The sequence below is a fragment of the Nanorana parkeri genome, unplaced genomic scaffold, assembly GCF_000935625.1.
Source record: "Nanorana parkeri isolate BGI_ZX_2015 unplaced genomic scaffold, ASM93562v1 scaffold1434, whole genome shotgun sequence".
Taxonomy (NCBI): Eukaryota; Metazoa; Chordata; class Amphibia; order Anura; family Dicroglossidae; genus Nanorana; species Nanorana parkeri.
In genome coordinates this window covers 32,061-44,839 of record NW_017307702.1, presented here as the reverse complement: position 1 = coordinate 44,839, position 12,779 = coordinate 32,061, and the positions used below count along the sequence as shown (strand labels likewise).

Here is a 12,779-nt window from a genome sequence, read left to right as displayed (position 1 = left end):
TACTAAATGCCTGACATACAACACATTGACATCAGTTAACTTACCTCACTACTATACATTCTCAGCTGCACATATAACTTCTGTATCCTCTCTCCCTATTTCATTTTTTGCTTTTAGAAAATGGATTTGTTTAATTTTCCTCAAGGGTCTGTCAGCCCAATATAGGTGGTCTTTAGCTCTTTTATTTCCTAGAGACTCCAGAAGCACAGTCCCTTCCTGACTCTGAATAGCTTGCAATCAGCAAAGCTCATGCTCTCTGTTGGTTGGACAGCTGTAGAGCTGACTCAGCAGAGGCTGTGTAGGACCTCTGTAGGGAGCCCATTGCTTCCATACACAGAGGGTAAGTGTCCCTATCTTTAGCATGCTGGCAGGAGACAGGCTGTTCTACTCAGGCAGTGGCTGCTTTCGAAAGAAAATAAAAAGACTTTGTGACCTTTTTTGTTTTCATGCACCAAAATGTATTTATTAAATTTAAATTAAAGGTTCAATTGGGCTTTAAACTACAAAATGTCTGGCGTTTCAGCTATATACGTTTATGTAATATTTTAACCATTTTTAAAGGAGGACTATATATTGCCTTCATGTTTGGAGTTATGTACCTTCCACTCAAGTGCAGCTTTCTATTTTGTTTCAGAAGCTTTCACATTGTAAGTAATCAATACAATCTTCTGCCATACATTCAACACAAACATGGCTAGATAAATGCTTTGTTTGAGTTCCTGCTCTTTGCATATAGGTCCTGTAACATAAAGGCTTACCTATGCCAACATCCATACTCCATGAGGTATAAATGTTTACAACAATTCATTGTATATTATTAATCTCTTGATTTCACCCTTTAGATCCATAAGCATTATGAAAGTGGCTCAAGCAAAGCTAAAAGATATTGGTCCAAATGACATGGATATGAAACAATACCAGGTTAAGTTTATATGCTTACTATCTTTATTGCTTTCATATTTGCTTTTCATTGTGTAATGTCTATAACCATTGCAGTTGGTTTATGAAACTTGGAGCAATAAATGGAACAGCCAGTCATACTGCTTGTTCCTATACCCAGTGGAGCTTGATTGCTGAGGCCAAAATCTCCTTTTTTGCTACAGGTATAATAAACCAGTGTCAGTGAAAAATGCTCTTTGTACAGTATTTAATACAGCTCAGAGAAAAGTTGTTAATTTGTAACGTTGCAAAGTGGAAGTCATTGTATATTAGTTGATGTTCCATACCTATAAGACATATATTAATAGTTTGTGTTATTAGTTCCATTAGAAGAAGTTGTTAGGTGATGAAGTTGGTTAGTCATGGTGGCCTGGTTTAATTTCCCATCTGGACAATATGTGCATTGAATTTGTATGTTATCCCCATGTATTTCTCAGTTTTCTTTACAACCAAACAAAACATAAGTAGATTGACTCTGACCTTGGTTTGCATGGGACTGACTAATAGGGATGCAAGATTTCAAGCTTCACAAAGCACTGGAGGCAACTGATGTGTGTAGGTTTGCAGAATATGATACATAGACAAATAAGATAAAGTTTCATTAGAGTATATGTTAACCTAATTAATTTAATCTTATATAAGCTTCACATGTTAAGGCAATTTCAAACGTAACTTTCAATATTCCAAAATCTGTAGCTTTCATTAAGCTAATACCTATGATCCTTCATGAAGGCCCTTGTTTAATGCTGAAATCCAGGAAGATATAAAAGGCCCAAATGAATGCACCTGTGCAATCATTGATACATAAAATGTATGGATGCACCGATACCGAGTACTTGGGCAGGTAGTCTTACTCACCCAAATGCTCCGATACCGGAACTTGGAGGGAACATGGAGTTGATTGGGACAACACGCTACCTGGCTTCCTGATTGGCCAGGAAACCAGCCCCATGCTAGCGATATCGGTACTCTGTATCGGCGAGCACTGAAAGATAAATATCAGTACTGGTACTCGATACTGAGAAACCGGTATCGGTGCATCCCTACATAAAATGTATTTTTTATTGCACGCAGTACCTGAATTTGGCTTGGTATCCGCCTCTTGTAGTCCTTTGTACTGAGTTCACACAGGCAGAGGGAGAAGCAGTACAGTGCAAGAAGCAATGCTGATGTGAAGACAGAGCAGAGTGACAAAGAAATGAGCTGATCAGCGTGCTGATCAGTTATCACTGTCAGTTCAAAGGCTCGGATAGGGAGGAGACCTGTAAGGCTGGGTTCACACCTAGGCGTATCGAATATGCGCGTTTGTCAAGCGTTTCGTGGCGCACGTTTTACTGTGATTCACGGTAAACGCGCGTTTCCGGGGGGCTACCTGGCTGTATCCCAATGGATACGCGTGTCAAATACGCCCCAAAGAAGCTCCTGTACTTCTTTGGGCGTAGGGCGCTTTGTAGAGCGTTCATACGGCCTGCAATACGCCCAGGTGTGAACCATACCCATAGGAAATAATGATATTTCGGTGTTTGAGCGTTTTGCAGAGCGTAGGAACGCGCTACAAAATGCCCGGGTGTGAACCGGGCCTAAGTGAAGCTGCAGCAGAGAAAGATCAGCTCTGCCCTCCTAGAGCTGTGCTGTGTGACATGCCTATGTAAATCTTAGGACTGGAAGGACAGAAATACAAATCCTTTGACAAGTAAAACAACTCTCATATATATTTCAGCTGCGTACATGTAGATGTTTATCTGGAGTTCAACTTTAAACACTTCCTGTTATGGGGTAATGGTGCTTTGTCTCCAATTGTGCTCCTGTGATTTTGTCCATGTTCTTCTAATGGAGACTATTAGTGCCGTTTCACACCAGATGCGTTGGGGCTGTGCTGGGATCGGTTCTAAGAAGTCTAAGATTGCGATGGGAACACCGTAGTGTGTGCAGAAAAAAAAAGTATGATATGCTGTACTTTTTTCAGGGAAGCGGGATGCCTCCTTGCACCCTGCTGTGCCCGTAGGACTGAATGAATTGTCAATTGTGACATTTCAATAAAGTTCTACCAAAAAAAGAACACAAGTGCAATGTGGCGGGATTGGAGCATCTGCGCTGTGCGAGGGCAACGCACATAAGACGTTGTGTGATTAGTGCAGTGTCTGGTGTGAATGGGCCCTAAGAGACCATTTGAACACATATTATAAAGGCAGGATCCACTGTTGTCACCTTCAGGAAATCAACTTTGAGAAATGCCATGCAGCCATCACTGGATTGAAGGCATGTAGACAGGCAGTGGCCACTAAACAGCGTTTTATTAAAAATGAATGCCATTCAGTTACGTACTATATTTATATTAACACATAGTGATCTTTGCATACAAAGGTTCAGTGCTCAATACTGGGTCTTGTGTGAAATGTAATAAAGCCTGTCTTCCTTTGTACAGAAGTGGCACGAAGATTACAGCCAGTTTCGTAAGGTGTCCGTCTATCTTCTAACTGGACTAGAGCTGTACCAGAAGGGGAAGTAAGTAGCTGTATACTAAATAGATACATGAATACCCCTCTTATTAAAGCAGATGTATTTCTGTCCTGTGACTGATCTGAAATAAAATGCCTTACCATTCTCTGTGACTGTTTCTTCTTGTTAGGTGTCAAGAAGCCCTCACATACCTTGTGCATGCATATCAAAGTAACAGTGCCTTGTTCAGTATCGGAGCAAACCGTGGAGTAGACAGGAAACTCATTGAGCTATACAGGAGGAGATGTCTTCTGGTATGTATTCTTTTCTGGATATCTGTGATTGTATTTATCTTGCAGTGCGTTGGTAGTATAAGGGCTTAGGTGCACAGGAACTTTAATAGGAAAGCACCAGCGCTGTCTGAAAAACATCTGTAACATATAGAATAAGTACATTGTAGCAAAGCGCTTCAATTTTAAAGTGACACTAAACTCAGGAGTTAAATCTTAAAAATGTATTCAAGTACCTTAACTAACTATTAACAAAAATGTATCTTATTTGTGTATCACTCAGCAGTAGAGCCTCAAATTATCTCTGACTTGGTGCTGACGCTGTCCTTTCTTCTGGAGGGTGGCTACTTTTGTTCCCCGTAGTCCCTGTGTTCCCCACTCCCATGATGGACTACATGATGTTTAGTTTACTAATTTGTATTGAGATTGAAGTGATAGCGGCAGCTAATTTACAACTCTACATCTCATGTTTAGCTAGAACATTTGTATTGAGATTGTAGTCCATCATGGGAGTGAGCTTGGAGAGGTGTCTACTTTACAACACACATCGGGACCATGGGGAACAAAAGTAGCCACCCTCCAGAAGGAAGGACAGTGTTAGCATGAATTCAGATATGATTTGAGGATCTACAACCAAGTGATACTCAAATAAGATACATTTATGTTAATAGCTAAGGTACTTAAAAGAGAACTATGGGGTAAGTGGTTTTCCCCATAGTTCTCTTAATGGTCACGGGAGGATATAAACTAAGCTGGAGAATCGGAGCGGCGAGGGGGGAATCCCTGCAGGGAGCCGTGACTGACAGTCATGGCTCTCTGCAGGGACATGATCAAGAAGTTAGCGAGCGACGGTATGTGTTCGCTCACTTGCCGGTCTATTGAGTCGACATGTGACACTGTCACACGTCGGCTCAAACTATGAGGCTTTGTGATTTTCACTCACCTCATAGTTCTCCTTTTTAAATGCATTTTTAGGATTTAACTACTGAGTTTAGTGTCACTTTAACAGCGTTTCCAAGAAACAAGTGCAGTAAATCTGTACACCTACTAATGTTATCCAGTAAAATTGCAGATTTCAGAAAATCCACTGGATTTATGGATATCCTTTATAGAATACCTCTGTGTTATAATTATTAGGAAATTTGATATTTATAGGACCATTGTTCAAATGTGAAAAAAAGCTAAGTGGTTATTCAATATTAGAGATTCATAAATTCATGATTACTATTCTTGCTTTTGCCAACCCATAGTTTCCTTTTCTTACAGGAACTAAATGATAAGGCTGCCAAAATGTTTGAGACTCAGAAAGAGGAGCAGGTGTCTGAAGGAATCAGCATAATGAACGATATGATCATCCCATGCATGCACCTCATCGTCGACAACAACATCTCAGAGGAAGATCTGGAGGCCATTGAAGACATGAGGAGTCGTTGGTGCTCTTACCTTGGTCAGGATATAAATGGTGAGGCAGGCTGCTTTTTACAGCATTAGTGCACTGGTGACGCTAGCAGAAGTCTAAGATAAAATATACACAGAGCCTTATTCTGATAGGCAACTCAAGTTGGAAGGTTTGTTAGTGAATCTCATAGAGAGATATCTAGTTTTTATATTTCATAAAGGGGCCTGTTTCTTTTATTTGACCTTTCACTGTAATTAAATATAAGAAAAAGCCCATACTAACCAATTTGTTATCAGATTATATTGCAATGAGATTGATGAACATTTCTGATTGATTTGTATACTGCATGTTGCACAATTGTTGTTCTATTATTGTATATCTATCTATCTATCTATCTATCTATCTATCTATCTATCTATCTATCTATCTATCTATCTCAGTGAAAAGGTTTCCCATCATGTATTGTCTGAAAAAGGCAAAGTTAGTGGGAAGGTGTTGCCCATAAGCCATGCATAAGGTCCTATACATTTTTACCCATGTTTCGAAGATGACAAATGAAATCTGGTTGTTATGGGACCATTCTTATATTCCCTTTCTCCAAATGTTCCTTATTAACCCCTTAAGATCTATAGCAATAGATTTAATCTTGGGTAGGTAGGCTATTAAGGCATCAAGGCCTAGATCATGATTGGCTAAGTTCCCTTTACTGTGCATATATCCTAGTGCAAAAATTGTCTTAAGAGCAGGCATGGTTGCAGAGGCACACAGCAGAATGTGCATAGCACCATGCTGTGATCAGACTGAGTAATATTGGTCACAGCAGTGTGGCTCTGAACTGAATACGCTAAGTCCTGACTTAGTAGTAATGCCTAAACACTGCTGTATCATAACAAGCCAAGCATTTTAGGGGGGGAAAAAATTCAGAAATGCTCAAAACCTTCCAATCGGAATATCTCTGGTCACAAAAGTAAACCTAGTGATGGAGGATTTAAAGGAGAACTATGAGGTGATTGATTTTCACTCATCCTCATAGTTCGAGCCGACGTGTGACAATTAAACTGTCACACGTCGGCTCAATAGATCGGGAAGTGAGCGAACACATATCGTCTTTCAGAAATGCTCAAAACCTTCCAATCGGAATATCTCTGGTCACAAAAGTAAACCTAGTGATGGAGGATTTAAAGGAGAACTATGAGGTGATTGATTTTCACTCATCCTCATAGTTCGAGCCGACGTGTGACAATTAAACTGTCACACGTCGGCTCAATAGATCGGGAAGTGAGCGAACACATATCGTCGCTCGCTCACTTCTCGATCATGTCCCTGCAGAGAGCCGTGGATGTCACTCACGACTCCCTGCAGGGATTCCCCCCTCCCCGCTCCGATCCTCCAGCAGTGACTGGGGGAACGGACAGGGGAGGGGGCGGGTACAGCTGGCTCTGCCTCTAGATAGGCAGCTGTCAATCACGCAGCTGGGTGGATCTCGACAGGGTCGGGATCCGTCCCGGCTGCGGCGGACTCAGTATACCGCCAGCTGCAGCTGGCGTTATACTGAGCTTTGGGTCACGGGAGGACGCTAGTTTGTGTCCTCCTGTGACCCTAAGGAGAACTATGGGGAAAACACTTACCCCATAGTTTTCCTTTTAAAGGTAAACATTTCCTAGCTGAACTTTTCCTCGGCACTCTGTAGCCAGTTCCTTTCTGCCTAAAGCGACTCTGTCACTAAACAAAACAGTGCTGTCAATTATAAAGTAGTGCCACCCAGAGGTACGTGCACATAGCTGAAGCAATCTCCTAAATTTGCCAGTATGCCCAATGCCTCTGTCAGATTGTCTCTTTCTGCTTCCTGCACACATCTATTGCCCAGTGAGGAAGTTCATCTTACTGGTAGGCCAATATGAATGTGTAGGAGGTGGGAAGAAGTGTGCAAACTCTAACACTAACAAGATGTGTCAGAGATGTTTCCTTTGGCTTAGATTAGTTCGCTCTACTGTTCATGATACAGATTGTCTTTCAAACTCACCTAAATTCTACATAGGGTTGTTGGGCTTTACTCATAATATGCAAGTAAGCACAGTACATTTGCACATTATGGCACACGTACCTCTTAGTGTGCCCCCCTCTTCATGTGATGGCTCCAGTGTCTCCTCCGCTGTTTTCCGGGTCCCCCTGTGCTCGTCTTTGGCCATTGGACAGCAACTAATGGTGCATCTCCTATGCATGCACACGGGATTCGCAGCATCCCCGGGACTCGGCTCTATTCTCTGCATGCAAAGGATGAGCAAGGATGTGTTGGTTATGTATTTAGATGAAGCACTGAGATCTTGAGGAATGCTGAATTTTAAGTTTTACTTGCGTATAAGGACATTACATCTGTGTATACAGCACCATGCAGGAAGCATATAGATCATAGATAGAAGCATGCATATAGAAAAACTAGCATATAGACTAGCTTTGCAACACAGCGACACCTATTCTTCAAAAGACAATATTACATCTTTGAATATCAGTAATACAGATGAGTACATATCCACATAGGCTGTTGTATTTCCCACACGATGTACACCTCACAGTTCATGTGCCATTAAAATAGAAAAACCTGTAGGAATTTTTTTTTTTATTTTTTTTTTAGTAAGCAAGACTAGGCATATTTGTTGTGTTAGATAAAATAAACTCTAGCCCCTTGCATTTTTTTCACTCTAAGGAGCTCTGACATATGATTAGACTTATTCCTGGCATATATAACTTTTTGTCCTACATCTCAAAAATACTTACCGCTTCCACATTCCTGGTGCTTTAAAGAGGCGTATGAGGCAGAAAAAAACATAAGCCTTGCAGTGGAGCTGCCCCCGCACTGCAAATGTTAAGTGCTCCTTTTTGTCTAGGGACTAAAATAAGAAAGATATACTCACCCGAACCTCGTACCTGCCTGGTTGCTAGACCGATCCCTGCAGCTTCTCTACCCTCCACTCTGGCGATGGAATGTCCCTCGCCGTCCTCGCATCTAATACACTGCATTAGACTTGATGACTCGCGGATCCTTAGACCACTGAAGAGGAGGGGCAGGGAGGCTGCAGGGACTGATCTAGGTGGGACTGAGGTTCATGTATATAAAAGTAACCACATTTCTAAAGAAATTGCGGTCCATGACACTGATATTGGTTGGCAGCAAAGCAGATTGATAATAGAAGAGCCACCATTGGAGACACAAGTGACAGCTGATAGTTTCCTAATATTGGAATCCTGGACAGGAAGTAAGTTGTGTTTTGGAAACTATTACTCCCTCCCTGGTCTTTGTTATTAACACTTGTTTTACATCAGTCATTTCCTGAATATTATGTGATTTTGTATGTGGAGGCCCTTTAAACGGGGATGTTTTCACCACTGCACGGTACTATAGTTCTGTACTGCTTGAAGTTGTGATTTCCGTCAAACAGTACACAGAATAACAAAGCTGCAGAGACACAACTTTGACCTTTGCTTATTTGACTTTCAAGCAGCTTCATTCCCCTCCACCATCGCCCCCCCCTTTTTTTTTTTCCGGCTGCACGAGCAGTTGACGCAGTAATAACCCGTGTCACTTTTAACATCCCTGCATATTTATTGACTGACGGCCCCCACTCCTCTTTTCCTAAGGAAGATTAAAGCATAACGATTTCAGTTTATGGCACATTAGAATACACATTGTCCCTCCAAGCTCGTGCGAAGCGAGATTAATGGGCTGTCAGAAATCTGTCTCTGCCGGCAATGAATTCCAGACATAAGAGTCTCAGGCACGCTGGGTAGGATACAAATTAGCACTGAGCAGTACTTATTAGACAGTGAAGAATTCATATGTATTTTATTGTGCTACAATGCCAGGCACATTCTCAGCATCCCTACATAAGACGCACAGGTAGAGCAGCATGATTATTGCTTAAGAATGAATTTTCTTCTCTTCTCATCTTTTAATAGTGATTTGTGAAGCTTTTGTAAGTGAACAAACAGCAAGAGCAAAATTACTTATTTGGAAAAATGAAAAATGGTTATGAAATGAGAGGTAGTAAATGCATTCAGTAACTGCCAGAAACTGTATATGATTACTGTTGAAGCCCTAGTCCAACTTCATTTTTTTTAAGTTTAAGATAGAGTGGGGAAGGGTCAAATGTCCGAGGTTTCATTTGTGTCTGTTTCATTGGGGAGGTTTTCCCATTCATGACATGTCTTTGTGACAATGAGTGTTTCATATTGTTTCAAAAACAATATTTTGTGTACACCTAACCATCACACCTTGAACCTTTTGGACGTCCCAATTCAAAACCACGGGCATTATTATTGACCCCTTACCCCTTTACAGCTATGACACCCTCTGCTCTTTGGGGTAGATTTTCTTCAAGATTTTGAGTCTGGGAATTTAGCCAAAAGAATATTTTTGAGTTCAGATACTGATTTTGGACAAGACGACCTGGCTGACAATTGGCATTTTAGTTAATCCCAAAATAATAATAAGGTTGAGGTCAAGGGTTTTGTTCAGGCCACTTGAGTTCCTCCACACCAAACTTGATTGTTTTATATGATTTTCAAAATATAATTCCAATGCAGCAAATTGCATTTGTGCTGTGTCAATTATTATAAGACTGGCCAAGAAAATCAGACAAAAGATGTAAAAACTACATTGTTGTGATTGATGTTTAACAATAAATAACGTAACTTGCCATCTACACACTTGTAACCACATTCCTTTACCTCTGTTTTACAGAAAATGTACAGCGGAAACTTGGCCAGTTCCTCCCAAGACTTTTGGACTGTTCTAATGAAGATATTTCATTAAAGGAGCCCCCCAAAATCCGGCCTCACTCACCATACGATTTGTGTAATCGTTTCACAGCCATAATGGAGTCCATCCATGGAACAGTTAGGGTCAATTAGAACTGATGAGATGTTCCTTCTAGGTCACCAAATATCAACCACTACAGACTGATTGACAAGGTCACCTCCTCAGTCGCGTTGGCCCCCTGTATCCAACGCAACAGTTTTTTTTTTTTTTTCTCAAAGCCATAAGAACAACAGGAAGAAACTACTGATTCCTCATGCAGGTTAATGACTAGAGATAGGGAAGGACCCAGGTTACAAAGTTAACACTGGACTGTGACAGCTGTGTGGACTGTATTGTGGTCTGTGTAGATGAGTAACCAGGATAAGTACACACTGGAGTTGGAATTGATGGTGTCCAGCTTTGAATGCTTCCACTAGACCCAGAAAGAGCGTATGTAGTGAAAGTTATGCGTATTGTATGAGTATGCTACTTTTCTTTGTATGTGATTTTACTTTTTCAATGTGTTGATTTTGGCTGCAATAAGTTGATTTTTTTTTTTAATTTATTTAGTTCATCTTTACTGGTAAATGTGCCATCATTTTATGTCTTTTTTAGGGAGAACTCAAAAGGAATTTTTGGTGTAGTGGAACTTTCACCACCTTGTATTATCTGCACTGCCCTTTGCCATACCTTTTGTGCCTGTGCTGTGTATCACTCAGTAGATTTTCCTTTTGAATTGAATAGAGAAATCTAGAAGCAGAAAGAGCAGAAATCATTGTTGGCATAAGAGAGCAGTGGTAATATTCAAAGCTGGTCTGTGGTGGAGCTGCAATGAGTGCAGGCAGTGCACAGGCTCTTTGGGCAATAGGACAGGAAGCGTCCCACACCACCATAGGATTGTAGGACCTAATTTAACCTGGGCAGCTCCTCACACCCCATCACCATGGGCCATAGGACTGTATTGAACCTGGACATCTCCCTACACCCCAGAAACATGTTAGTCAGGATCCTCCACCTACTGTACTTGGAACACTTCCTTTGAGCTGGATTCAGAGGATGCCTTTCCACACATGGTATCATGTGGAAGACTTGAAAGCATTGCTATGGGTGTGACAGTAGCATTTGTCTATAGACCCAACCCCACTTCACCTAAGATACTTCATACAGAGTTCTGCTTAAAAACAATAAAGCCATAATTTGCAAGTAAAAAACAATGGTTGTAAAGATCGGTGTATTCAGCTTTAACATGCAGTAATATTATGGTGTTAAAATCTAAGGAAGACCTTGACAGAGGCCTAGTAATGAGCATCTGACTTTTTGTACTGTCACCAAGCAGCACTCATGAAACTCCAAAGAGCAGTCCAGTTGTAGTAACTCCCAGGTTAGCATATGGCTCTGTTTTGAAATGTGTGTGTTGCAGGTGAACGTTGAAGAAAGATTTTTTTGGAAGAAAAGAACCACAGGGTCATTATACCCAGGCCTAGTGTTCACAGATATCAGGTATCCACTATAATATATAGAAATTAAAGCCATACGGCAAACCATGTCATGAACTTTTATAGACATTACAAGCACCACTCATTTTGAACTGCCAAAACATTTCTTTGCTGTAGAGCTAAAAGGCAAAACATCTCGGTCTTCCACAGATAAAAGAGAACAATCAAGCCAATGCACCTTTTAGATTGCTCTGCTTTAAATAACTCCCAACATCCATATCTCTTGCCAAGCAAGTGACAGAAGCTAACTGGGTAATGGAGAATTTTTAGCCTGTGGGTGTGGGCTTTTTTCAACAATCGCACAAGCAGCTGCATGATTCCATTTCAGCAGGAAAGAGCGGGTGAAGGGAAAGACCAATTTAAGAAGCCAAACACCATTGGGATTTGGCAAGTAATGGCTCTTGGCTCTCCTATTTTGGAAACTGTGAGAACAAGAGCATATCAGGGAAATTTTAGGCTGGCATCTAAACAATGTTCATCCGTGACTGGGGATGAAAAAAAGGGACACTTTTTTAAATTACTCCTTATTCCCTTGTAATTACTTCCATTTCTGTTTTTAGAGATGTGGGTTTATTTTACATGAAAGCTCTAAACCAGTATTGCTGTGCCTTAAAAATGCCCATGTGTTTTTGCCAATGTTGATACCGGCTGTGCCAAAACCTATTGTCAACAGCATAAAATGCACACGTGTCAGTTTTATCGAGTTCTTCCTATATAGCACCAAATACAGGTGACATTTGAGCTGTGTGACATTGTCACAATTAACAATATGTTGTCTTTTTGTTAAATGTGTTTTTATGTGCAATAAAATATTTATGTTTTTAGATTTCACTGTTTGTGCTGTGTTAATAGACTCACTTACATATGGTACATCTGTATGATACAGGCTTTAGCACTATATGGCCAAAAGGTGCATAGACAATCCTGCAAATTTGAGTTCAGGTGTTTCCAGTGAAGGGTACTGTAGACAGTGTGCTTCCAACCTTGTGGGAACTGTTTTTGGAAGGCATTTTGCTGTTCCAGCATGACTATTTCCCCAATGTGCAAAGCCGGGTTCATAACGACATGGTTTGAGGAGTTTGGAGTTGAGGAACTTAAGTGGCCTCCACATGCCTTACCACAACCGTACTGAACACATTTGGGGTGAACTGGAACACAGATTGTGAGCCAGGTACTCACCGTAAAATCCTTTTCTCTCCGTTCATTGAAGGACACAGGGCCCGCCCCTCTATGTGGGTGTGTACTCCTTTACTGCTTGTTACTAAACTGGAGACTTGTCAGCAGGTGGGGGGTTTGGCCACCGGCAGGGGCCGCCCCTAGGCTGTAATTGGTCTTTAGTTTTTTGTGCCTAGCGTCCTTCTCCTGCAGGTGGCGATATTACCCTACAGTACATGATCTCCGATCTGTTCCCTGTGTCCTTC

At 41.2% G+C, this 12,779-nt stretch overlaps 1 protein-coding gene across 1 annotated transcript in view; it reads left to right on the top strand.

Annotated features, from left to right (window-relative positions):
• The window catches only part of USP28 (ubiquitin specific peptidase 28), an 83,310-nt gene extending 73,222 nt beyond the window's left edge, over nt 1–10,088 (top strand). Inside the window, exons 22-26 of the mRNA XM_018569962.1 lie at nt 843–921; nt 3,365–3,444; nt 3,569–3,692; nt 4,935–5,130; nt 9,806–10,088. Of these exons, the coding sequence (XP_018425464.1) occupies nt 843–921; nt 3,365–3,444; nt 3,569–3,692; nt 4,935–5,130; nt 9,806–9,975 (649 nt within the window). The 3' untranslated portion in view covers nt 9,976–10,088. The remainder of the gene's footprint in view (nt 1–842; nt 922–3,364; nt 3,445–3,568; nt 3,693–4,934; nt 5,131–9,805) is intronic.
• The last annotated feature ends 2,691 nt before the right edge of the window (nt 10,089–12,779 follow it).